This window comes from Ochlerotatus camptorhynchus, unplaced genomic scaffold, assembly GCF_037179485.1.
Source record: "Ochlerotatus camptorhynchus isolate MF236.1 unplaced genomic scaffold, CSIRO-AGI_Acam_v1.1 ptg000361l, whole genome shotgun sequence".
Taxonomy (NCBI): Eukaryota; Metazoa; Arthropoda; class Insecta; order Diptera; family Culicidae; genus Ochlerotatus; species Ochlerotatus camptorhynchus.
The window spans coordinates 3,962,464-3,989,443 of NW_027040849.1; the positions used below are offsets into that span (position 1 = coordinate 3,962,464).

The 26,980-nt window shown below is 38.6% G+C and overlaps 2 protein-coding genes across 4 annotated transcripts in view; both read left to right on the forward strand.

The window, feature by feature from the left end:
• Positions 1 to 324: 324 nt before the first annotated feature.
• The window catches only part of LOC135709434 (ribosomal protein S6 kinase alpha-5-like), a 118,764-nt gene continuing 92,108 nt past the window's right edge, over positions 325 to 26,980 (forward strand). The window contains exon 1 of one of the 3 annotated variants that reach the window (XM_065231755.1): positions 325 to 1,238. The gene's annotated coding sequence lies outside the window, so the exon portion shown is untranslated. Of the gene's footprint in view, positions 1,239 to 21,860; positions 22,118 to 26,980 lie in introns of those variants that run through there. The other 2 variants (XM_065231756.1, XM_065231757.1) reach the window with 2 other exon arrangements.
• Positions 3,665 to 26,134, forward strand: LOC135709576 (FACT complex subunit spt16-like). The gene is made up of 3 exons (XM_065231969.1): positions 3,665 to 3,950; positions 4,948 to 5,049; positions 26,076 to 26,134. The coding sequence occupies exons 1-3, from the start codon at positions 3,665 to 3,667 to the stop codon at positions 26,132 to 26,134; spliced, it is 447 nt and encodes a 148-aa protein (XP_065088041.1).

The window sequence follows — 26,980 nt, forward strand, 5'->3', positions numbered from 1 at the left end:
AGTTGTGATATCGCGATACCTTTTTGGTTCTTCTTCTTCTTCATTTTTATATATGAACGTTGAACTTTAGTGTTCGTGAGATTGCGCTTGGAGATCTCTATAGGCTAGTTCATCTCTATACCTGGTTGCAGCAGTTTGGATGTAATATTCAACAACTTTTTTTTTCTGTGTATGTGCAAGACACTTTATGTCGACGTATCCATTTTTTACGGTGTAAGAGGGTTTAATCGAAGTGGGAAAATCGATTCATGAAAATGGAATGAAACGCCCATTACTAGAACAGTTGCTTTCGCTGAGTAGTTCCCGCTGAAAAAACGTCAACAAAGTTTCATTCAAGTTTTACTAGGAAATTGCTTTGCGTGTTTTGTTAATTTCCAGTTTAATTAAACCTAGCGACTGTTCGCATTCAACAAGAAAAACTATTAAATAAGTGGATGCGAATTGGTACAGATTGATACCAATGATGATCGTGCCCGAAACATTGATTTCCCAACTTGATTGAAATTCGAATCCAGTGCCCTATCAGCATTTTTCTCATGAGATAGGCTAGCGATGTAAATAAACAACACCAACACCAGTGCAGACGGTGGCAACTGTCAAAACGTAAATCAACGCCATCTTGATTCTTGCGAAAGAGGTTTTCGAGGTTTTCCGTCCCGCACCGGAGAAGAAACGAAAACGCGAAAAACCTCGCGCAAGAAGTTACGGTGTTAGTGAAGGAAGAAAAATCCGTCGCGTCTTCGTTAGTTCCGTCTGGCGATTGTGGTGTCCGATCAACGGTAACCGCGGCGGCACTGCAACAGAAAAAGTAGCAGCAATCCAATCAGTGGAAAGGGTTTCAAGTTGTGTGCGGACCGTGCGAAAGCCTCAAACGTGTCAAAGAAGACAGGCAAGTTTTCCTCCTGCGAGTTTGTTGGGCGCAGTGCAAGTGCAGGAAGTTGAAAGTTTGTTATCGGAATATTTTCCACAACATTTGGGCTGATCCGTTTAGCCGGAAACCACCCCGCGTCACCGGAAGGGTGAATTCAATCCGACGCGCGTTCGTGTTGTACCAGGTTCTTGCGGAATACGGTTATCGGATGAGAAAGAGTGAACCTGAAGAGTGCAGGAAATCGCCATTTTTGGACATTATTTACTACTAGGTCTTGTGGCAAATTTTGCTGGACGAAATAAGTGTGTAAAACGTTTGGTTAACGCGAAAAATAGCTGTGAATATCAATTTGTTCAATGATTTTCTGGTAAGTTTTCCCCTTTTTTGTATGTTTGCTTTTTTGGTGATCCGTGAATCGATTTTGGGCTTGCAATTGCATCCGGAGAGAAATGTGTGAGGTTATGCGATGTTTACAAATGTTTATCTCATGATCATCTGACAGTAGACAAGCTGTCATGGATTCGCGGATGCAACACATAATAATGCTGTTTGGATTTGTTTTTACGGAACAGTGTATTTATTCCCTATATCCAATATAATATTACTTGTCTTTTTTTATAGATAAGTGCACGATATGCTAACTTAATTTTTTCTTGACGGATTGGGGAAATTTATTTACGGTTTTTCGTAAATAAACCATCTTAATCTGTCAAATTTCTAGGAAAACCTGAATCTGTCCACCGGTGACATCGATCCCTTCATACAAAACCTTCTTCCAAATTATATTATAATAGCGAATTCGTTTATTATTCAGTTTCAACCTGGATCGGATTTCAAGATTGGGTCTGCTTGTTTTCTGACTCAGTTTGTTTTTAAAACCTACCTCAGGTTGAGGTTCGCACTGACAAAAAGTTCGGTTTCACACGATTTCGCTATAAGATTTGATGTATCGTGTCGCGTCATGAGATTTTTCTGAAGTCAGGCTCTGGCCATTTCATCGGAGACATCCGGAACATGAACGGGTGTAACTAATGCGGTTCTGGGTACTCAATAAGATCGCCAACCGGCTTGTGATTTGATGATGAATTTTTGATCATGTCAGATTCTGACCACTTGCCCGTAGGCATGCATAACTTGTCCATATGTGGCTGTGGTGGGCACTCAGTTGGACTGCCATTTATCTGGTTTTTGAATTCTCATGTGATTTGATGCAAGATGATTTGGTTTCTATTTTTCCATATTTTACAATGATAAAAACTGTTTCACCATTAGTTCTAATGTATTGCGCATTAAATCACGCTACTATTTAAAACAAATGGATTTGAAATGTTTTGCATTTGACAATGACGAACATAACTTTTGCTGCAAAGGTAAAAATTGAAAACAAGAGTGTTGTGACGCCTCATTAGAATCGAGATATAGTGAGCATCGATAAAGTCTTCTTTTTCCTTTATTTAACGTCGGTCTCTGTTCCGCAATCTAGTGCCAATCACCGACGGACATCGATTGCCATCCATTGACGACAATCGAATGTGCAGGAAGGCAGCTTCCACACCTGCGTAGGATATCGCACCCATTCAACACAACATGGGCCGGGACCAACGGCTTTACTTCCCTTCCGAAGGAAGACGTGACCAGAGATTTTTATGCCTCAGAACCTAGACCCATTGGGGTGTTAGAAAGCAGTCACGCTTACGACTACACCACCGGCACCGGCTCCATCGATAAAGTGAACATTGTATAATATTGGACTATGATGTACAAAGCTACTGATTTCAGCATGTGAGGCACATTAAATAAGAAAGTGTAAGAATTCGATTTAATAGAATTTTAGAATGGTTTATAATCAGGGTGGGGCCCTTGAACCGGGAAATCCTGGACAGTGCTGCAAAATCTCGACAATACTCGGCGATATTCAAAATTCAGCTTTGGTCACTCATTTGAGCGAACAGTCATCGTCAAGGCAAACCATGTCAATTCAGTGCCAACATTTCAAAGGGGCGTAATTGCATTTGTAAACAATTGCTTTAGCCATCGATTTCTCGCGAATAAACGCTCACTAATGAAAAATAATAACACCAGCAGGTAGATGAATGTCTCCTCTACCAGCTAGCATTGTTATTTTGGATAGGTAAGATTTCATTCACGAGAAATTGACGGCTAAAGTCATTGTTTACAAAAGCAATTACGCCCCTTTGAAATGTTGGCACTGAATTGTCAATGACAATGCTGTCAGTGACGACCATGTGCAGTTTTATTTATTAACTAGTTTGTAACGAAATTAAATTACTTGAGCAAAACAATTATATGGAGCCGTTGAACAAGCATCTCCGTCCTGAACTGCTTGGATAACAATAATGGACACAGAATGCACGAAATTAAACGTTTTGTTGCCTGGTGAATCTTTGTCATTGACGAAAACATGAATGAGATTTTGCCAAAGGTTTTTTTGAAGATCAAGTTTATCAGTGACTACGTGATAAACAATTTTGTCAATATCGCGCGAAAGTGTTATTGACAAACTTGGCAGAATGGCAAATCTCAGCACTGATGCTGGAAAATCGGGAAATATCCGGAAATTTGAAAAATAATCGGGAACATTAGGAAAAACCCGGGAATTCGATGCCCAACATCAAGGGGTAGGTCACTCCGCACACCAATCTTGGGTCAACATTTTCTCAGTGTGCCGATTATGCCGATTGTGCCGGTCATGGAGCAAGCTGTGATTTTTTGGCAACCCGGTATTTCTGACAGATTGAATGGATTTGGTTTGCATTCGCAACGGCCCTGAAAATGTCGAATATCGTGCTCGGTAAGGATTCCTTCTACCGGCGAATAAAACGCCTCTACGCCAACTGGAAGGAACCAGAGTTTTCCCATGATGATTCACTGAAGAAGGTAGATTGCATTCTGACGGCGGTTGGCGTAGACGAGGAAACCATCTACAGCAAATCCAACTCGCTGCAAACCTGGCTGCTGAGATACGCGCTGATCGATACGATTAAGGTGCTGTGTGAAAAGTCCATCTTTTTCCTAACCAGCAAGAAGATCGACTTCTGGAAGCAGATCGAGAAGGACGGTGAGGATAGAGTTACCATATCAAAAACTTGAAAAGGAGGACATATCATTTGAGGTTTGAAGATAAAGGAGGACAATGCTTCCTTTTCTTAACATTAAAGGAGGCAATGAGTTTTTATCAAAGGTTTTAATGTGATCAAAAATCAGGATACATGTCATCGCTGATTGAAATCAATATTCGAAATAGAAACATCTAAGCTACCTGATGATTTTAACACTGTTTCACCATAGGACGAAAATCCCATTGGATTCAATCTAAAGCTGTGTTTAAATGTGATGAGTTTTTACTTAAACACTTCGAAAATACATTATAATGTTCGAAAATCGATCAGTTATTGATCGTCCGATTTTTGAGAAATTGTTTGATTCCTGGTCTGTCAGAAATAAGTATGATAGAATAGAAGGTTTATTTAAAAAAAAATCCACCTGTCAAATTTAAGTGAAAATTCACCAAATGTACCAGAGCCTAAATAAACACACTTAGAAATTTTCACCGACTTCGGTAATTTTTTTTCCGAACTTTCAACAGCTGAACGTTCGGTAAAACTTTGACCCTCATTTCAAAAGCTGCTTCACTAAATTTTAATTTCAAAACATTGTCAGCCTTGTTATAATAATCAAGTCTTGCCATTGCGGTGATGTTTTCCTTGATTTGAAGCTTTTAAACGAATGTATGTCTGATTTTTACCGAACAGTAGCTGTTGAAAGTTCGGTAAATATTATTGAAGTCGATAATCATTTCTAACTGTGTAGGGCGGTTGACAGCTGTAGTATACTCCTGGTCCCAGTATCGAATGGCATTTGCTAGATAAGATGAGGTTGCAACATAGTTAAACAAACATGCTCTGCAAACAACGCGCTTAGAAAACAATTTTATGAATATGTTACTGAAAAAAAAGGATTAAAAAGGAGGACATTTTCCGGCAAAAGTAGGATGTAGAAAAATTATTGAAAAAGGAGGACATGTCCTCCTTTAGGATACCATATGGTAACCCTAGGTGAGGAGGGCATTCCGTCGGTGAAGCTGTTGGTTCAAGATAAAAACGACAAAGACAAGGCCAATTTTGAAAAAGCTGCTGGACATAATCAAGAACTCCAACGTTGGCAAAACGTTGGGCGTCTTCTCCAAGGACAACTTCCAGGGTGACTCCGAGGTTATCACCATCAAGAAGGCCTGCCTGGTGACGGTAGACGTATTCAACAAGTATTTCAAGGATCACATCATGGAGATAATCGATGCTGATAAGAAACTAAAACATGCTAAACTGTCCGAGGGTGTCGAGCAGTCTCCGGTGCGGATACAAACTTGTTGGATATGTGCCCCCTACGAGGATCCAAGCTAAGACGTTCGGTTGGAGTTCCGGGAAATTTCGAGTAAGTTGTAAGATGATTAGGTTGAGTGGAAGCAATAAAAATTCCGTGTGATTGTGCCGTGAAAAGTATTTGTGCCTTGTAATGACCCTACTTTTCAGCAGCAAATTACCAACACTCGGTCAATTACCAAACAAAACTCATTTCAACAATAACTTATAATTTTTTTTTTATTTTAAGTTACAAAATTCGAAAACCATTTTTATTCCATCTCGTAAAAGATGAAACATAACCGAAAATAAAACTACTTCTTGTACTTAATTCTAATTTAAACAGAAATCTTACTTCAAATTTACATACGTCGCCTCGGTGGTACGGTCACAGTTGTTACCCTTCACCGCCATTAAAGCATATCCATCGTTGCCCCAGTAGTTAGACCAGGAGTTCTTGATTAGCCAGTAATCTTCTCCTAGTTTTCCGTATCCAACCGCCATCACTGCATGAGTATAAATTAAGCTGACAGTTGACGTTCGGGTGTAAAGCAAAACTCTTGAATCTCAAACTCACCGGTTAGAATTGTAGCTGATGAGGCTTGTTTGTTGATTTTTGTCTACGAAAATCAAGCGTGATCTTGGGCATTGGTGAGATTTCATTTTCCCATCACTGCTTTCAATATAACAATTCTAAAACTTTTTCTTGGTATCTGAGGTCTAACAAGTTCCTGATTATGAAATCGCAATACGAGCTGAAAATCTACACTGGTCTAGTGAGCACCATAGCTCGAGTCGTCTGTCAGTATTCTGTATTATATAGAGAGCCCAACCGAGATAATAGCCTATAAGCTTACAATTCTCGCGTAACATTTGAAAAGGGCCTATGAGTAAAATGTAAACAAATCGTTTTTTTATACCATCCTGTAGCACCGCTAAATAGCTACCAGCCGTATACGAATGTTCCGCATTATTGATCAAAATCATTAAAATTAACTTGATTTTCAAAACGGCCGAGCAACTAAATATTTCGAATCATTCATAGGCCCACATGCTAAAACGGCCTAACACCGTGTACATATGTTAATTTCATACTTTTCCTGGTCCTTCATCCTTCAAGATTGCACCTGCTCACAATGTTACGGCAACTAACTCGGTTTGTGGCTGCTTGTCTCTAATTTACTACTACATTTATTTAAAAAAACATGCTAGCGGTGAAAGGACTCAAATTTTAAAATATTGTTTTTTTTTTATTTCTATGAGTAAAAGTAATTTTGAGGGATTATTTCCAACTCAGCAATAGACTGTTATACTTTGGTGCAAAATAGCTTAATATGTCTTTAAAAGTTATTTCTTGCAAAACAACAAAACACTGATGGAAACATCTCAAAATCAGCCAAATTAATAAAATGCTTACATCCCGTTCACATTACAGCCTATACATACACTACCCAGCATAAGTATGGAATTGGTTCAGACAGTATCGCAACACCCAAGATAAATATTGCAGACAGCAAACCTTCTGGTTTTAAAAACAAAATTTGAAAAAAAAACGACCGAAATATTATTTCAGGCAGGGTTGCTTCCACTTACTTGCTATAAAAAACTGTTATAATGATAATAAGTACTTGCAAGTTACAAGAAGAGGTTATAAAGTAGGTGTTTGACACATAAAACCTGTAAATATTGCTTTCAGTGCGTCACAATCAGCGATTGTACGTTTCGTGAGCGCTCACTCTGAGTGAACGCTCACGAATCATAAAATCGCTAATTGTGACGCTCTGAAAGCAAAATTGACAGGTTTTGAAAGATAAACACATTCTTTGCAACCTCTTATTCTAAATTTCAAGTACTAATTATCATTATAACTTTTCATTATTTTCATAATGCTGAAAACAACTTTTTTTAGCAAGTGAGTGGAAGTAACTCTCATTTCAGGTAGATTAAGTGTAGTAGAGTATTGCAATAACGATGATATGATGACCTTCTAATACTGGAAGCTGTACATGAACCTCGACTTGAACAGACTTTGTATCTATAATTCAATGACTAATTCTTTCAAAGTACTATGAAACCCAATTTAAAAAATTAAGATAGTTCAAAACATTTGTCTTGATTGTTAGATCGTTTTATTCATTGCTGTTTCAACTCTTGTTTAAATTCAGAAGTAGAATTTCAATATCTTGATAGAGCTGGAATAAGGGCGTAACAGCTTTTGTAAACAATGACTTCTTTCGATGATTTCTAGAAAGTCAGGTCTCGCCAACGCAAATAAACATTACCACCGAGTAGGGGAAGAGTTCCTCTACCTAATGGTTATGTTGGTTTGCGTGGGCATGTCTTGAATTCCTTGAAATTATCGAGAGAAGTCATTGTATACAAAAGCTGTTATTCCCTAATTCCAGCTCTATCTAGATATGCGTTAATTTTTAATGTAAACAAACGGCTTGGTTGACATTTTCTCTCATAATCCCTTAGCTCTACATAGGTGGTGCATAGAAACAGTCTATTCACAACCACTTTTTCGGTATCGTCGTCAAACCGGGCTTTTTTCATCGTGAAAAAACTTCACAATTTGTCCTCTTGTATACGTTTTTCAGCAATTTTTATTGATGTTTTCACACACTCACGTCAAGCTCTGTCGGAATTATTGGAAAAACGATAACGCATTTACGCTGCCATCTTTCTCACGGAAGTGAGTGTAAAGACAGACAAGCAGTGAACTGTTAATTCTCTCACTCTCTCGTGCTGTGTCTAACAATCTCTCCAGTGGTGTCAGGAAAAATCTCCTAGGAGACAAGCAGAGATTCACCTCAGAGAATGACCCGCATAAATCACAACCATACAATTACCACATTAAAAATGGTTTATCTTCCTCTGAACACCATAATGAGAAAGGTTCAGTCAACTTTAATCAAACCATACCTAGATAAAGTTTTGACCATATTGATTAAGGTTTTCGAAGACCCAACCATATGAACAATGGGTGGTTAAGAACGTTCACCATACGAAATCTCGCTTTTTCTCATACATTTTTAGCAAAACAACTATAGCCTTACCACATCAGAAAAGGTTCTAGTTGGATATGTGAAACTATTTCCATTAACTTTCGAATAAGGTAGTACGGTTTAGAACCAACCATTGTTGTTAACTTCATGATATACTATGAAATGGTATAAATTACTATACTTATTGACGTTATAATAAATACTGTCGTAGCTTATCCGGAATACAGCCATCATGGGTTGTTCTTTAATTTTAATGTGATTTACAAGATTTCTTTTTGTGGACACCTCCCTTGCTCTTGGTAACATGTTTATTGATCTAATATAAAATGAATAGATAAATGAATTTGCCCTGCAAAACAAACTCCATTCCATTTCTGGAAGATAAAAAGGCCCCGGCATAACGTACCTGCTTCGATTTCCTTTTTGGATGATGTGAGCCACCAACATCGAAATCTCCTTCACATGTAAACCGCTGTTAGCCCTGAATATTTGTGTAGAAAATGCATGCGCTTTTAAGAAATATTTTATGCTTTAAGCTAATATTACCAAGGGTTTTAAAAATAAAATAACGAACAAAACAACACAATGAACTCACGAGCACCGTTTCAATCAAAAGCGTTTTCTTCTGTTTGTACAAATTGTAAAAACATAAAGCAACCATAATCGAAACACGTAAGCGTTGTACAAGTTGTTTACAACTTTTATTCGTAATGTTTTGTAACAGTTCAGTATAGTTGATCAACCGTAACAAAATTTAGCTGAAACATACCAGAAACTGTAACAGTTGAAAGTAGTGTTTCTTTAATGTTTATTACATTCCATAAACCATAACAAAACTATTTGTGAAAAGTTAACATAGCTAGTAAGGTGTCAGTGAAGTTTGAACTGTTCTAGAAATGGTATTTTTCTATGCGGGGATATCTCTCGCACCCAGGTGATTCTTCCCAGAGAATTTTCAACCCTGATTCTCGAAAAGGCTTATTAATTTTTGAAATTAAATTGTTATCGATTTTCATGTATTTTTGAAAACTTTTCGAATATTTTGGATGTTGTGTACTGAGATACAGTTACTATTATTATTATGAACAATATAAATGCCTAATATACTTCAATATCCTTATATAAGTGGGAATGACACTGATGAAGACTGCACATTGTAGTCGAAATACGTATCTGTCATGGATACCAAAATTAATTAAGTGGAATTAAATGGAAGATAACCTTTTTTGCTGTTTTATTTAAGCATTCCGCTAACAACCCAATTTCATTACTTCATCTTATATGTGAATTAAATAGTGACGGGAAAATTTTCAAATCATTTTCTGGTGTGTTTACATTTTGGACCCTTTTCAAATGTTCCGCGAGCATCACCATCTTGAGTCTACTTACAATACAGATAGAAATCTTTATTTCAAGGAATCAAACATTAAGTTTCATAAATGATTCCTGGAGCGATAGCAAATACCTGACGGAGTACAATCACTTTCATACGAGTTGACTGTTCGTTTGGACACATCAGCTGAAATCCGTAGGTCTATTACATGAATGTTGAGATGTGCTTCCCTTCCGAAGGAAGACTTTTGATTATATCAACTCTTGCCAATCGTAGTCACGCGCTCACGCGAGTGAAAAATTCGTTTTTTCGCCACCGCGTCGTCGATCGCAGGTCGCTCGGCATTGGATCGCTTTTATCTCCTTGCAGCGTGTCTCGTATCTCGCAGCTTAAAGAAAGAGGTGTCTATTTTTAATTGGCAGTCTTGAATTACCCCCACCCCCTCCACATAGGCCACAGACTTTATCAAGTGGTATTAGTCGTTTTTTTTTCGTTTCTTGCGCACTCATATTACACTGAATTCAAGTCGCATTTGCTGGCGCGGTTTTGATTTGCAATTGCACTGACTACGCACGGTTCGGAAAATGGCGGATGCCGAATTCATGTCTCCTTTGTTATAATTTAGTGCCAACGGGTTTACTGGTTATTCCTATCGTAGCGTCGCGCAAGGAAATGCAAATTTGTTCGAATGTGAAAATTAAGCCAAGTTCATTGTCTTCTTCAAGTATGTGTCCCTATTTCCTACTGTACCGAGTTCGTTAACTTCACGGTCATTGACTGCTCTGCTAATGGTTACTGAGGTGATGCACTGTAAAAACCTTACTAAAACAGTAGTGTCGTGGTATTTCATAACGAATCCCGGTGGAGTCACATGTCTTTTGATCGTGAACACGATCCCTTGAAGCGGAAGAAATCACATAGGTACGTGCAGAGTTTCCCTTTTGTGGTTTGTGCCTGCATACATCAGCGATTATGGTAATGTACAATGCGACTCGTCGCATAACTCCGATCTGACTACTTTCGCAACTCTTCCTGCCTCCGACCGACCGATCATTCGAAATCATCGTCATCGAATGCATAACAGAAATCTCACGAAATTACCCCCGATGTTCAACAGGGTGATTCAGCGTTAGCTTGCTGTTATCTGCATACAACTGCAGATGTTTCTTCCTCACATCCAGCGCCTCTGCAGCAGCATTCATTGAGTAAATTTGTACAAAGTAGTGCTACCCCACAACACAACAATACGGGTGATCTTCGCAGGCCTTCAGCGGGCCGCATATCATTAGTAGATACATAACAAGTGAGCGCTCACGAGTAAAGCGCCTCCGGTTGGTACCAACCAGACAAAACTCAACTACAACAACTATAATACTACCAACTGGTATACGTTGAATGCAAGGGAAGGCAAACAGACATTCGCACAAGGTTTTGTGGGTGCTTCCGAACTCTGCTGTTGTTGGGGCTTCTTTGGTTGTGTGGAATCAAAACAAGATGTTGCGTACGTACCTACCTACCTACCTACTCACCACCGCCGACGGCCGTCTCGCCTATAATCGGTCGGTGTTTGGTTGCTTCTTTTTCATGGCGTATTCAAACCTGTATAGTGCAGCCTTCAGTCGCGTAGTTCAGTACATGAGGAGAAGTAACTGTAATGAATGTGTGATAGTCATGACCGATTGGAACAACTACCAGTTTAGTTTGGATCGTATCGATGGCAGCTGTGTGGTGTGATAATAATATGTAGCTGAGAGACCAGTGTTGCTTGTTTCTTATGAAGTGTTCTCAATACTTGAACCAAAACACGTCATATTAGGGTAGCACTAGCAACTAGGGAACAACCCGGTTTTTCAGGTCGTTATTTAAAAGATTATTTATTTATTATTTAACGTCGGTCTCTGTTCCGCCAATTAACCATTTAGTCAAGTTTTTGCATTCATTTTACATCAGATGTCACTGCTGCGTAATCTGTTTTCCATTAATTGTTCACAAAAGACAGTGCAGTGCAAAACATAATACCTCTATATTAAAGAGGCTGAATTTATAAATAGACGACATGTCAAAATTGGAACAATCGTTTATCTGTCAGTCATAGGAAAAGTTATTCCAATCGAACATAAGATCTTCAAATGGATAAGATGTCGCCTCTTTACCGAATTCAGTATCTTTACTATATATTCTATATATATATATATGCATTTAGATTAACAGGTACTTTATGTTTTAGTATGTGAGAGGGAAATAAAAAAAACAAGTGTGATCAACATACATGGCATGTTGAAAGATTGAGGTCGTGGGAGAGAAAAAATCTCTCTGGTAGCTGGTAGTAAAGCGGGAAAAAAATGTACAGAAATATGCCTTTTTATTTAATTGTTTTAGCAATAATTTGGAGGAAAAAACTCAAAGGCAAAGTCCATGGAGGATTTTTTTAGGTTGTCATCAACTTTTTTTGACCTGAATATGCATCAAAAGCGTATTATTTCCACTTTTATAAATTTCTATAAGGGGATTTTTATTAAATACTACCAGTGCACACTGGGCCAGGAATGCAATCTAATGGAGCAAAGTTAATAACTCCGAAACTCGAAAACAGTTGGCTGTGGAGTTTTGACGTCTTAAGAAGAGTTGTTTATTTTATCAAGATAAACAACTTTACCAAAGTCGTCAAGTCTTCAAAAAGCAATTTCAATAAATTTAATAAAAAAATTTATAGAAAAAAAATGTTCCACTAAAATTTAGAAATCCAAAAAAACACCAAAATATACCTCTCTCAAATTTGGATATTTTGTTTATCGAGTATTGTTTATTTTTTGCTGAAAATGTCAGGTTGCGTTTTCTTGCGCTTTGGAAAATATTAAAGTTCAAAAATGGTTGTTTTTTTCGTTTTTTTTTCAACAATATCTTTAAAATTTGAAGCTTAAACCAGCATGTTTCTTCACAAAAGTTATTTATTTAATGCATTTGCATAAGAGAAAAAAATATAACATAATATGGTTGTAAGCAAAAAAAAAAAAAACGGAATAGAAAGAAAAAAACATATTATCGACATTTTATCTTTAACTCCATATAACTCTGAACCAGTAGGCTGTAGAAATTTTACGTTCTTGTAAGAGCTGTTTATTTTGTCAAGATAAACAACTATGCCGAAGACATCAAGTCTCCAAAACGTCAGAGAAAAAAGTTACAGTGTGGCACCATCTTTGCGGAAGAGTTTTGAACTATTTGTTTATGTCAAAAGATGGTCCTTATTATGATGAGAAACATTGCCCAAGACACCAAATCGCGAAAATGCTTCGTTTCGGAGGTAATAATTTTTCTCCGCTATATTGCATTCCTGGTCCAGTGTGCAGTGGAACATCGAAAAATAGCCTTGACTTAAATGGTTCATTAGTGATTAACAGCAATCGAGTGCCAGGGAAGCGACTTGCATATCTGGCACCTATCGTATCCATCACCACATTTGCCAGGACCAACGACTTTACTTCCCTTCCGAAGAAAGACGTGACCAGAGGTTATTGCGCCTCAAAAAATCATAACGTCTTCGGCTTGCATTGAAAACAGACACACTGCACAGTGGACAAACATTGACAAAACCGCAACTAAATTGAATATCTCGGCTGGCAAATAGTTTCAGTCAACATGTTATACATATTCTTAAAGGAAAAAATCTGCTGAATCGATAAACCCGAGTTCCCGGTAAAATATGAAATATCACTATCTATCGACATAGTTTTACAGCTAACTTAACGTATATTACTGGAAATTGATCGACACCATATACGGCCTCAGGAATGCTCTACTGGCCCAAAGGAGGATCCGGAACGACCGATAAAGTGGCCATATTATACAAATTGTTCTAGAACCTTGTGATTCCTTCTATGTTGTTCAGAATAACGAGAAGAAAGCGTAGTTAATATGGAAACTATATTTTGGGGTAATAGTGGCCATATCCTGGTTCTCCATATAATCCGGATTGACCGTTAAAGTGGAAACATTATAAAAATTGTGATCGATGCTAGCGTTTTTTTCAATGTCGATCAGCATCATGAGATCAGAGCGTACACACTTAAAAAATTGATGTAAATTTAGGTGCTCTGAGACTGACATATACGAGCGTCAATTTTGACATAAAATTGAGTCATAATAGACGCGAAATTCTGCTAAATCAAACGTACCCTTCCCTTGGCTAGTTTTTAACCTGGACGTTGGTGGGCGGGCCTAATCTTATGCTTCATAGTGGAGCGTTGGAGACGGTTGGTTTAGGTCCGGCATCGTTGGGTCATGGCGTCATGCACATGCGATGAGGATTACTGAGCTTCCCCTCTCTGATGAACCATTGCATAAGAGAACCATTGCATAAGAGAATGCAGATAGATTTATTTGGGTTTGCAAGGGAATTATACTATTGAAATATTTCAGAAAGTGCCCAACGGTGCTCCTTCTATTTGCGTGACAAGCTTTCATTGTTGTTTTCTATGAAGCATTACTCAGGAAACAATATGAAACACCACCATGGTATTGTAACTAATCTTATATGTGCTTCATTTTGATTTGGGATAAGTGTTTGAACTATGGCTCGGGATTTCCACTGTTGCGTGCTTCTATTGTGATAACCATACGTATTTTTGTGGTGCGACATAGTGGAAACGTGTGAGCGTAGTTGAAGCATATACCCTTTGTAATTTAAAAATCAGCTAGGAAACTAACTTCAAAGTGAAGCATTTTAGTCACTTGAAGGTGTCACCTGGGACGAATTAATATATATTAAATATAGGTCAAAGTAAAAAACAACTTGAAACACGTTAAATTTTAGATTACATTCACAAGTGCAGGTACTTAATAAAGCATGGTAGGTAGATTAGAGATTTCAATTATTTATTAAATTAGACTAGAGATATCATAATCATCAAACGAGCTTAAATAAGAAAATTTAGACAGCCTAGTAGCATTAAGTGGATTAACAGAAGAGTTAGGATGCGGAGGGTCCGCTTAGGGAGGCAACTAGCCTTTAAAGCAACTGCCAACTAGCCTTTTCATGTATTGTCTGTTTATTTTGATTATTGCTTTAAAATATCAATTTGGTTTATATGTGAAAGGATGAATCCGTGGGAGATGGATTTTCGGTTTCTTTACATTTAGCATCACTATGTGTCATTTCCTCAAAACCCCCCAATAACCGGCCTCTTCAATCCCTTCCTTTTCCCATGGCGTTCAAGTGGTCCGCATAGACTATTCAGCCATTATCCGTCCTTTATCCTCGGCTTTGGATTGACTTGCGCTCCCATTGCCCCACCAAACGCTGCAAAATGAAAATGAAATGAAAATGCATGTGTTTTGTCACTAAAGGGTGATACGGTCAAAATTTGGTCAAGGGAAAACGCGTGTAAATCGGTGAAATCGTTTATTTAAAAAATCAAATTAAATTTCTTTTTCAAGTTCAATTAGTATAAAATTCAGGAAAAATATTCAGTTAGGGTTCCGCTTTTCCAAATTCGAATTGCCGGGCATTACGCTTGACCCCTGCCATCAGATTTTGTACAGCCACCTTGTCCACCTTCTTCGCCGCAGAAAGCCAGTTTGCCTTGAACTGCTGCTCGCCCTTAGCAGTTTTTTTGGTCTTCTTTAGGTTCCGCTTGACAATAGCCCAGTATTTCTCAATTGGGCGGAGCTCTGGAGTGTTGGGAGGGTTCTTGTCCTTGGGAACCACCTGCACGTTGTTGGCGGCGTACCACTCCATGGCCTTTTTACCGTAATGGCAAGATGCCAAATCCGGCCAAAACAGTACGGAACAACCGTGTTTCTTCAGGAAAGGCAGCAGACGTTTATTCAAACACTCTTTCACGTAAATTTCTTGGTTGACAGTCCCGGAAGCTATGAAAATGCTGCTTTTCAAGCCACAGGTACAGATGGCTTGCCAAACCAGATATTTCTTTGCGAACTTTGACAGTTTCATGTGCTTGAAAACATCTGCTACCTTTCCCCTTCCTTTTGCCGTATAAAACTCCTGTCCCGGAAGCTGCTTGTAGTCGGCTTTGACGTAGGTTTCGTCGTCCATTACCACGCAGTCAAACTTCGTCAGCATCGTCGTGTACAGCCTCCGGGATCGCGCTTTGGCCGTCGTATTTTGTTTATCGTCGCGATTTGGAGTCACTACCTTCTTGTAAGTCGATAGTCCGGCTCGTTTTTTGGCTCGATGCACGGTTGTAGACGATACACCCAGCTTATTTGCGGCATCTCGGAGAGAGAGGTTAGGGTTTCGCTTGAAACTACCGGCAACTCTCTTTGTCGTCTCAGCGGCTTTCGGTTTTCGATTTCCCCCCGATCCAGACTTCCTGGCTGTCGACAAACGTTCCCCAAACACTTTAATTACATTTGTAACGGTTGATTTGGCAACTTTTAGCGACTTTGCCAACTTTGCGTGCGAGTAGCTCGGATTTTCGCGATGCGCGAGCAAAATTTTGATACGCTGCTCTTCTTGCTTGGAAGCATTTTGACAACTGAAGAGTGAATTCCAAAATCAAAATAGGATCAACATTCTACACACACACACCTTCAAAATGAGGGGTGTTCAGGTTTTTTAAATGCAAAATTGAAAGAAATACGTCAAGTTGATATTGACCAAATTTTGACCGTATCACCCTTTAGTGAAAATGGATTCATCCGATTATGAATTCTTCGCTTCTTCAAGTCCAAGCACGATACATGTTATTTTGTTGAATAAAGAAAGAGATTTTGCTGTACATGCAATCAACAGAAATAGAAGGAGAGATGGAGAGTTTAACCGAATTTTCCAGGAGCTGCGAAAATATCCGGACAAGTTTCGATCCTACACAAGGATGACCATGGAAGCTTTTGATTTCGTGTTCGATATGGTTAAACATAAGCTAACTAAAGACTGGACAAATTGCACTAAAGAGCCAATCTTTCCTTGCGAATTAGTTGTCACCCTAAGGTACAGCGTTTCTTAGAATTAAATTATCAGTTTAAGTTTTCATTTCACAAATTAATGTATATTATGCAATTTTTTATACCTTGCTACTGGATCATCCTTTATAACACTTGGATTTTCTGTCCGTATGGGTCGATCAACAGTAGCTGATATAGTGCTGGTTTTTTGGGAAATTCTTCAGCCCATCTACATGCCAACTCCAACGGAACAAATGTTTGGATCTGTAGCTGAAGGATATTAGACAAAATGGAACTTTCCAAACTGTGTCGGATCCATTGATGGAAAACATATGCGGATAAAATGTCGAAATGGATCTGAATCGATGTGCTTTAATTATAAAGCATTCCATTCAACCGTGTTGCAAGGTGTTGCAGATGCCAATGCTAAGTTCTTGGTGGTGGAAGTTGTAGGATATGGCAAGCAACGTGATGGAGGAAAGTTTAGTGTCTCCGACTTGTACTAACTATTGGAGAAAGGAAAGTTGAATGTTCCCCCAGATAACCCATTCGAGAGCTAAGCTTGGATATGCCATACGTTTTCGTCGGAGATGAAGCATATCACTTATTTTTTTTTTTATCTTTTGTGCTAACGTAAGAACTACACGACATTCACAAGACGCGACGCGAGACAAGACACAACACTTATCGTTCTTACAACTTTAAAATAAATTAAAATTTACCTTACTGTCGACCGGTTTCGGGCGTGATGCTGCCCATCTACGGGACAATGTCCGACTGATTACTTGGATGTTCATACGTTGTTCCGTACACGTCCAAAAAGAAGAGAAGAGAAGCTACTGGATTCTCAGATTTGTCAGGTTGAAAAGGCAGGATATAATGGGGGGTTCATCTTCATTCATTAATGGTTCAGCAGCATTGGTGATGAATGATGATTCCCAGGCGTTTAGATGTGTAGTTTTTCTGACGGATTTAATGAGTTTTGCACCTTTCCAGTCAATGTTATGGTTTAAGCCAATTGTGTGTACTGCCACAGCTGATTCATTTGATTTTCTGTTGTCTACAGCATGTTTATGTTCCTTTAGACGGACCTTTACTTTGCGGCGCGTTTGTCCAATATAGACTGAAGGACAATCCTTGCATAGAATTTGATAAATTCCAGACTGTTCATCCGGCGGAACTTTATCTTTCAAATTACACAACAGGTCACGCAAAGTGTTGTCGCTCTTGTGTACTACCTGTAGTCCTTGTCGCTTGAGTGTGGATTTGATTGGATTCGTAATTTTGGGATAGAACGGCAGGCTGATTCTTTTTACTTCCTCTCCCATTGGTTCTAGTGTAGTTATATTTTGTCGGTGCTTCTTTCGTTTGTGTTTTCGGAGAATTTTGTCCACGAACTCCTTTTCATACCCATTCACTTCAGCCGCTTTGTAGATACAAATTCTTTCCTCTGCAAACTCGTCATCCTCCATGGGTACATTGTAAACACGGTGGCAGTAGCTTCTCTTCTCTTCTTTTTGGACGTGTACGGAACAACGTATGAACATCCAAGTAATCAGTCGGACATTGTCCCGTAGATGGGCAGCATCACGCCCGAAACCGGTCGACAGTAAGGTAAATTTTAATTTATTTTAAAGTTGTAAGAACGATAAGTGTTGTGTCTTGTCTCGCGTCGCGTCTTGTGAATGATGAAGCATATCCCTTAAAGCGGAACTTGCTCCGCCCATATCCACGGTCACAGCTTGATCCGGAAAAGGAATATTGCAATGCACGATTATCCAGAGCAAGGAAATGTATTGAATGTGCGTTTGGAATGTTGACCGCAAAGTGGAGGATCCTGTGGAAGCCCATTAAGATCAATTTGGAGTTCGCTGATGAGATCGTTAAGGCTATATGCATACTTCACAATGTTATTATTGATCATGGTAGATCGCTGGGGTTTACTGCTTGCCGGATCATGAATGGTAACAATTTCTCCTTGGGTGTGTGGAATAGGTGAATAGTGGTTGTATCTGGAACCAAATGAGAGAGGAGTTCCTTGATCAACGATACTCTAACTGGGGCGTAGAAACCTGCTTTGGGATATTCTCGTTCGGATCATTCAGGAATCGGTTCTTGTTGTACACATGGGCCTGGACTAACTTTTGCACATCCATACGAAAGAAACTCCAACTTTTCTTCTGGTTTCAGTTTGCGGACATGAGGTAGAAGACTTTTAAAGAAGCTTCATCGTTATCAGCATTAGACTTGTTTACCTTTTCTTCCAGCAGCTTCAGTTTCCGTGCCTCGATAGCAATCAATTGCTCGTTGAGCTCGTCGCAAGTTTCTGTTGGCTGTGAATCATCTTCAATAAAAATTCTATCGGTGACAGAAAGATTCCCTCCAGCTTTTCTTGGCTTATCTTGGTCTTTGATGAAAAGCATCGACTTAATATGCGGCCAAGCGGAGCATACTTCATAATAAGATGGTCCTGGGTCTCCAAATCTTCCTTCCGGGACTTTCTTTAGTTCTTTTACGAACGTATCTCGTAGAGACTTCAATTTTTTCTTGACTGTATCCGCTAAAAATGATAATAAATTGAACAAAACGAAAAATTTGGTTATTATCTAACTTACTTGTTATTTCGCCCCCCTATTCGTTCGAAGCTTGTCACCACAGTTTGTCCACTGGCAATCTGTTTCTGTATTGCTTTAAAGTTTTGTCCTAATGTTGTTTCCTCGCGAAAACAAGTGGAATTAGATGTTCTACTTAGACCGCCATTTTTTACAGAAGAGTCAATGCATGCACAAGCGTCAAACCACTTCACGTTCTGTTTTATCGCTTCCGAAACTTAACCGAACTTTTTGTCAGTGCGGACCTCAACCTGAGGTAGGTTTTAAAAACAATCGATCAAACTGACGTTTGTCAGAAAACAAACTGAGCCGATCTTGATACCCGATCCAGGTTGGAACTGAATAATAAACAAATTCGCTATTAGTAGCGCATCCATTATGACAGGTTTAATTTAAGCGTTTTATATGGACGCACAAGGAAACAGGTAAGCCGCATTCGCACCGCATTCCACTTCGCTTCGCGTTACGGCCTTAGTGGTTGCAAAGGCCATGCAAACGTATTTCAAATTTGAGTTACACCCTAGGGACAACGACTTGAGCACTAGTGCCATAACTGGACCACGTACCCTAGTTTGTTTACGACATAGAGCTTTTATTCGAGAGGAATCAAAACTAAAACAAGAAATTTCTAATTTCACAAAAAAATGTGTTTATTAAAATACAAATATGATTTATTTAACGCCAAATTGAAGATGATAAAATTTGCTTTCGAACTTTAAAAGCCCATTTTTAGTGAGACTAATTGTACAGCAACTACAAACATTTTTATTTACACTGCTTAAAAACTTAGCAGAAATTCAATTTTTCTTAGAAAAATGCAAAAAACAATAATTAATAAACAAACTATTAATCAACAACAATACCAATAATCTCACTGACAATTGATGTTCAGTTAATCGAATGAAAATGGTCTTCCTTTAATTTGGCGTTAAAATAATTGATATAGTCGCATTAAAACCGGAGATATTTGTATTTTAGTAAACACACTTTTTTAAAGTCAATTTTCATTATTTAACTGTATCTCGAAAACTATCCTACTGAGATTTTTTTAATACATTTTTGAATTCAGCGCGCGATTTTACATGAAAATCATTAGCCTAAGATTCAAGTTATGTTTTTAGACTTTTTTTTTTTGTAAACTAGTGTAATTAGAAATCTGCAGAATAATAACTTATCAATCAGAAGAATTTCAAAAATGCCCAGAGAACATTATGCTGGTATTTGATCAATTGAAGCTCTTTGCAATAATTCCTCATCAACCGACTTTCTTGCAAGAATATCTTAAATGCATGATTTGATCTACATAACAATTAGAAATCTGCAGAATAATAACTTCTCAACCGGAAGGATTAACAAAAATCCTTGAGAACATTATGCAGGTAATTGATGAATTGAAGGTCTTTGGAATGATTCCTGATCAACCGATTTACATTCAAAAATATCTAAGATGCCTGCTTTGATTTATTGAATAACAAGAAATCTGCAGAAAAATACTAATATAGGGGAAATGGATGTAATGTCGGCCTAAATGCCCCTTGGCAAAATGAACCAACCATGGTCTTAGCCGTCATCAGACAACAGCAAAAAAAATGCACTTAATTTGGTACCATACATAAATTCAGCAATCGACTAAATGTTCAATGGCGACCAAAAATATCCATTAGTACCGTCCCGATGACGCGTTCATCTAGATAAAATTGACATATAGTAGATTTTTAACGATGGACCCAATCTTAGATCCATAGACAAACATTCAAGTCATTTCCCCTACCGGAAGAATTTCCAAAACACCCAGATAATAGTATGCAGGTATTAGATCAATTGAAGGTCTTTGTAATAATTCGTGATTAACCGTCATTCTTGCAAGAATATATTAGAAGCATTATTTGATCTACAGAACAATTCGAGATCTCCAGCATAATTACTAATCAACCAGAAGAAGTGCCGAAATACCCAGAAAACATTATGCTGGTATTTGATCGATATCAGGTCTTTGGAATAATGCCTGATCAACCGACTGTCTTGATATAATATCTTTGATTCATGATGTTATCTATTGAACAATTAGAAATCTATAGAATAATAACGAATCAACTAGAAGAATAGCCAAACTCTCACGAGAACATTATGCATTATTTGATGACTTTAAGGTGTTTGGAATAATTCCTGACCATCCTGCTATTTTATTAGAATATCTTAAACGCACGATTTGATTTATTGAACAATATGAGATCTTCAGAATAATATCTTATCAACCAGCAGAATCACCAAAATACTCAGACATTTTGTTGGTATTTGATGAATTGAAGCTCTTTGGAATACCAAAGCGAATGTCAAATATCTATAAAATATCATAAATTACCCCGATCATTGGTTCGCACGAGCTGGCCAATAAACTCCTACTTTTGACAACACTTCAAGAAAATGCTTCAATATTAGTGTGGTAGATTCGCTCGGTTCGTCGTTTTAAGTGTTGTTTCATTAAAGGGGGATTTTCACCAAAACACTACACCCCTAAGCGGATATACTAACAAACCAAATCGCCCATCTGACGACTACGAAACAGATTCACAGTAAAGTGTCCTACATATAGCTACAACAATAACAATATGTACCTAAATCGGTAGAGGGGGGCAACCATCGCATCGATGGTAGTATTTGCCCGTGTGGATAGCTCCACCGCACGCAAACCAACGTCGAACCAGCAAACCCTACCCACACTATGTACGAGTCTCGGCCTCAGCTCAGTAGTGCGAGCCAGGAAGAGAAGAACAAGTGGAGCCCACCACTTTTACTCGGATTTTCATCGTCCCCTGAGACGGTCGTCGTCGTCGTCGTCGTATTCCGTTGGATGTGTGCCACGCGCGCGGATTTCCACATTTTTCACACCTTTTCTAGTGATTCCCTGTTTGGGTAGATAGAAGTGCAGTGTAATTCATGTCGAAAAATCCGTACCGTTTTGAATATATATAGGATTATTACAAGAAGGTGCGTTTCGGTTGTGAAATGTAAGTAATTAATGTGCTATAGGTGACAGACTGCACGAATGCTTCCGTGGCTCATTTCGTCCTCGTAGCCCTAAAGGCTGACGGTTGTGCGAAAAAAATCCCACCAAGGACTGTATTTTTTTTTTCAGCGTGTGCTAAAATACGCCAATGAGTAGTGAAGTTGAATGAACAAGTTTCGCACGGCATGGTGGCAGGCGAATAACTGTACTACACATATATTTGCGAAGAATACAAGAGGAGACGTTAGTGTCCCAATTTTCTTCGGGAATCAACCAGAGCAACCAAACTGTGTGTACATATAGGCAACTAGCCAGCCAGCCTCGGTCGAACAAGAATAACGTTGTTTTCTTTCATGTCTCGCCCAACCTTGTGTTGTGATGGTGTTTTGGTGTGTGGTGTTTTCTCTGCTTTTGTTGTCTGGTCTGGTCGGTTTAGAGAGACTCGGTGCGGTCCATACTAACTAAACTGACTGACGGCTAAAGATATGCATGATAATTTGTTGTTTCCAAGTTAGTAACACGTAGGTACATTTTGATGATGAAGTGAATTTAGTGGAAATGTCGACGCGCAGAACGGAATATGGAATTTGAGGTCGAGTTTGTTGTGGTTTGGCACTTTGGAGCTGAATGAAAGTGAAGCATATGTTAAGGCTATGGTTGTGAGTTATTACGACCTCACAATAACCTAAAATAAATGGTCTGCATTCAACGGAAAATCCTCTTCATAGTTTAGTTGAATTTTATGGTGCTTCAAATATTCAAGAACATAGAATATCGTAAAACTGTTGTTTACTTTATTATTAATAAAAAAGCTAATTGAATTAAATGTTAGAAGTGCGACAAGATAAGATATTGAAAATAATATTAAAACAAACAAAAAACTGATAGGGGAAATGGCTCTAATGTTGGCCTATGGATCTAAGATTGGGCCCATCACTAAAAATCTGCTATTTATCAATTGTATTTAGATGAACGCGTCATTGGGATGGTACTAATGGATATTTTTGGTTCCTATTGAAAATTTAGTCGAGTATCCTCGCTGTTCACTTGATCAAGTTTAATATCCTTTAATTGTACTCAACCTCCCATTTTATGAAGGGCCAAAAACGGTTTAGTTGAATCCGTGGGCTATATCGCCCACGTGCATCCACAGGATAAATGAGAATCTCCCTCCAAGAACAGGATCCTACAACCGGTCCACAAACCGGCCATCCAACAAGAGGATGCCCAAATGAATGGGAAGAAGAGCCCGCGCTCTATTCATGAAATGTTAAAGACTGGGAGTTGGCATTTCTACTCTCCGCATGCATTTCGCTTCAATCGGGTGCCCTGGTGGACCCTCCCGTACCCAGCATTTAATGTTTCATATAATAATCTAATGAAAGCTAAGGGAAAATAAAGAAAAGATCTCACCAGAAGAGCTCCCATAGATGTGCTACCGCTATTTCTTCAACCGGTGTTAAAAACAGCACTCTCGCCTTACGTTCCTCATACAGCAGCGGAAACCCCCATCAACCATGAAACACACTAGCACTAGCTAGATGGATCTCAGCAGAGAAAAAAAAGATTGCGTCCACTTTCCATCACCAATCACTCGTGACACAACGATATTCAGCTGCCATCTCTTGGTAGACCATTAATAATTGAAAAAAAATATTTTCCCAACAATTCGTTGGAATCCACCCCAGAATTCCATGGGAATTACCTCTGAATTCTTCTTAAAATGACCTTGAGATGATCGCTTAGAATTATCGTGAAACTCTCCATTGAGTTCCCTTGTAGATTTCATCAGAATCTCCTTTAACACTACTCAGAAAAACTTATGGTATGTTTAAGATTTCCCCCCTGCCGTAAACTCATTAAAAATCTCTCAACATTCCTTATGAATTCTCGGAGAAATCCTCTTGAAACTTTCTTCAATCTAGCTTTAAATTCTGCAAAGATGTTTTTAACTATGTTAAAAATTGGATCCTTTTGGAACTATCGTCCATATCTCCTAGCAGCTCTCTTTGGAATTTCTCTTTTAATAATTGATTGATCAAAACTTAAGAGATTTTCAGCCGTCATCATTAGGCGTAGTTTCAGGATTCTAATAATATCATTATCATAGTTAATTTGGCCGTTAGGTGAATTGTCTTTAAACCCTCCTCCGAATTCTCTTAGAATCCTGCCCAGAAATCCCTTCGGATTTGCTCATGGAATTCTTCTTAAAACCCCCATAATAATCTCATCAGAACTAGCTTAGGATGAAATTTTAGCTTTCCTAAAGAAATCTTTTAGCTTTCCTAAAAAAATAAAGGGTGATACGGTCAAAATTTGGTCAAGGGAAAACACGTGTAAATCGGTGAAATCGTTTATTTAAAAAATCAAATTAAATTTCTTTTTCAAGTTCAATTAGTATAAAATTCAGGAAAAATATTCAGTTAGGCTTCCGCTTTTCCAAATCCGAATTGCCGGGCCTTACGCTTGACCCCTGCCATCAGATTTTGTACAGCCACCTTGTCCACCTTCTTCGCCGCAGAAAGCCAGTTTGCCTTGAACTGCTGCTCGCCCTTAGCAGTTTTTTTTTTGGTCTTCTTTAGGTTCCGCTTGACAATAGCCCAGTATTTCTCAATTGGGCGGAGCTCTGGCGTGTTGGGAGGGTTCTTGTCCTTGGGAACCACCTGCACGTTGTTGGCGGCGTACCACTCCATGGCCTTTTTACCGTAATGGCAAGATGCCAAATCCGGCCAAAACAGTACGGAACAACCGTGTTTCTTCAGGAAAGGCAGCAGACGTTTATTCAAACACTCTTTCACGTAAATTTCTTGGTTGACAGTCCCGGAAGCTATGAAAATGCTGCTTTTCAAGCCACAGGTACAGATGGCTTGCCAAACCAGATATTTCTTTGCGAACTTTGACAGTTTCATGTGCTTGAAAACATCTGCTACCTTTCCCCTTCCTTTTGCCGTATAAAACTCCTATCCCGGAAGCTGCTTGTAGTCGGCTTTGACGTAGGTTTCGTCGTCCATTACCACGCAGTCAAACTTCGTCAGCATCGTCGTGTACAGCCTCCGGGATCGCGCTTTGGCCGTCGTATTTTGTTTATCATCGCGATTTGGAGTCACTACCTTCTTGTATGTCGATAGTCCGGCTCGTTTTTTGGCTCGATGCACGGTTGTAGACGATACACCCAGCTTATTTGCGGCATCTCGGAGAGAGAGGTTAGGGTTTCGCTTGAAACTACCGGCAACTCTCTTTGTCGTCTCAGCGGCTTCCGGTTTTCGATTTCCCCCCGATCCAGACTTCCTGGCTGTCGACAAACGTTCCCCAAACACTTTAATTACATTTGTAACGGTTGATTTGGCAACTTTTAGCGATTTTGCCAACTTTGCGTGCGAGTAGCTCGGATTTTCGCGATGCGCGAGCAAAATTTTAATACGCTGCTCTTCTTGCTTGGACGGCATTTTGACAACTGAAGAGTGAATTCCAAAATCAAAATAGGAGCAACATTCTACACACACACACCTTCAAAATGAGGGGTGTTCAGGTTTTTTAAATGCAAAATTGAAAGAAATACGTCAACTTGATATTGACCAAATTTTGACCGTATCACCCTTTATTCATTTTTGGACCTGGAAAATCAGGGAATCTCCGGGAATTTAATTCAAATTCATTGAGGATGGTTCTTCATTTCAAATTTGAAATAGAGTTACGAACTAGTGGTTGTTCAATGCTTGATGTTGCATTTTTGCGAGTTGAGCAAAACTTACTCAAGTATTTCGATGATTTTGAGTCTATTATAAATTCAGCTCTCACTGGGTGTTGTCCCATTCCTGAGTTGAACTGAGATATAAAATCCATTTCCGTAGACGCTAGACATTGTTAGTTGTTGCAAAATTTAAGCTGCTAATGGGTATGTGCGTCTCTTAATTGATGTTACACCTAATTGCGTCTGACAAAATTTAACCTTCGAGTAGATTGGTGCGTCTACTCGATCCAGCTGTTCATTATCGGTTACAAGAAGCTGTTACAATGAAATGAAATCCCCGTATCGTTCCACCAATTTCTATTATTAACGATTTTCTACAATAGAGGCCTGGATCGATCCACACAGTAATGTAACGAGGCTTGGGTTTTAACCCATGAACTTCTACTCAATAAGCAGAAACGGTTGCTCTATAGCCACCGTGCCCCTTACATTACCACAATCTACGACCGAGTCAACATTAAGCAATTAGAATAAGAACGTTAAAGTAGATGCATGACAGTTGCCAGTATGTAAATTACGAATTACTCCGTTACAAACGGAACGCAAAGCAACAATAAGGCGTACTTTTTAAACATGCCAATATTGGAAGATGTTTGTACATCGTTGCTACATACTTTTGAATTTTAAATCATGTTATTTTTCCTTTGGGTTATTTCAAGACCATTAAATTGACTCTTATCATTGGATTATTATTACTCTTATAATGCACTGTTTGAAATGTTGATTGGTTTTTAATATAAATTCCCGTTTCTCTTAATATTTTCCATCATAAAATAAAACTTCTACTTCCCGAAATGGCTCATACCGTTTCTTTTAATCATATACATCCTGTTTCAATCATTGGTGGCGATTTGAATTTGTTAATGATAGATTCAATAAAAAAAATCTTTGTGGGACAGTTATGCGTAGAATTTTAACATGGTGCCCAAAATAAGCCCAAAACCAATTACATGTTTTTCTTTTTTCATTCGAAAGTTTACCTAAAAAGTATTGTTTTATGATCAAAAGTGTTAAACGTTAAAAAGTAACATGCATAGATATGCGTAGAACGGTGTACATATTTTGATAGCCAAATAGGACTTCTTACTTAGCCGATTAGATTTGAACGACGAT

What these genes read in the sequence shown, in the direction of transcription:
- LOC135709576 (XM_065231969.1), top strand. Translation starts at nt 3,665, where the DNA reads ATGTCGAATATCGTGCTCGGTAAGGATTCCTTCTACCGGCGAATAAAA. An exon ending in GAAGCAGATCGAGAAGGACG is followed by an intron (nt 3,951 to 4,947) that starts GTGAGGATAGAG and finishes TGGTAACCCTAG; the next exon opens with GTGAGGAGGGCATTCCGTCG. An exon ending in ACATAATCAAGAACTCCAAC is followed by an intron (nt 5,050 to 26,075) that starts GTTGGCAAAACG and finishes ACCTTCGAGTAG; the next exon opens with ATTGGTGCGTCTACTCGATC.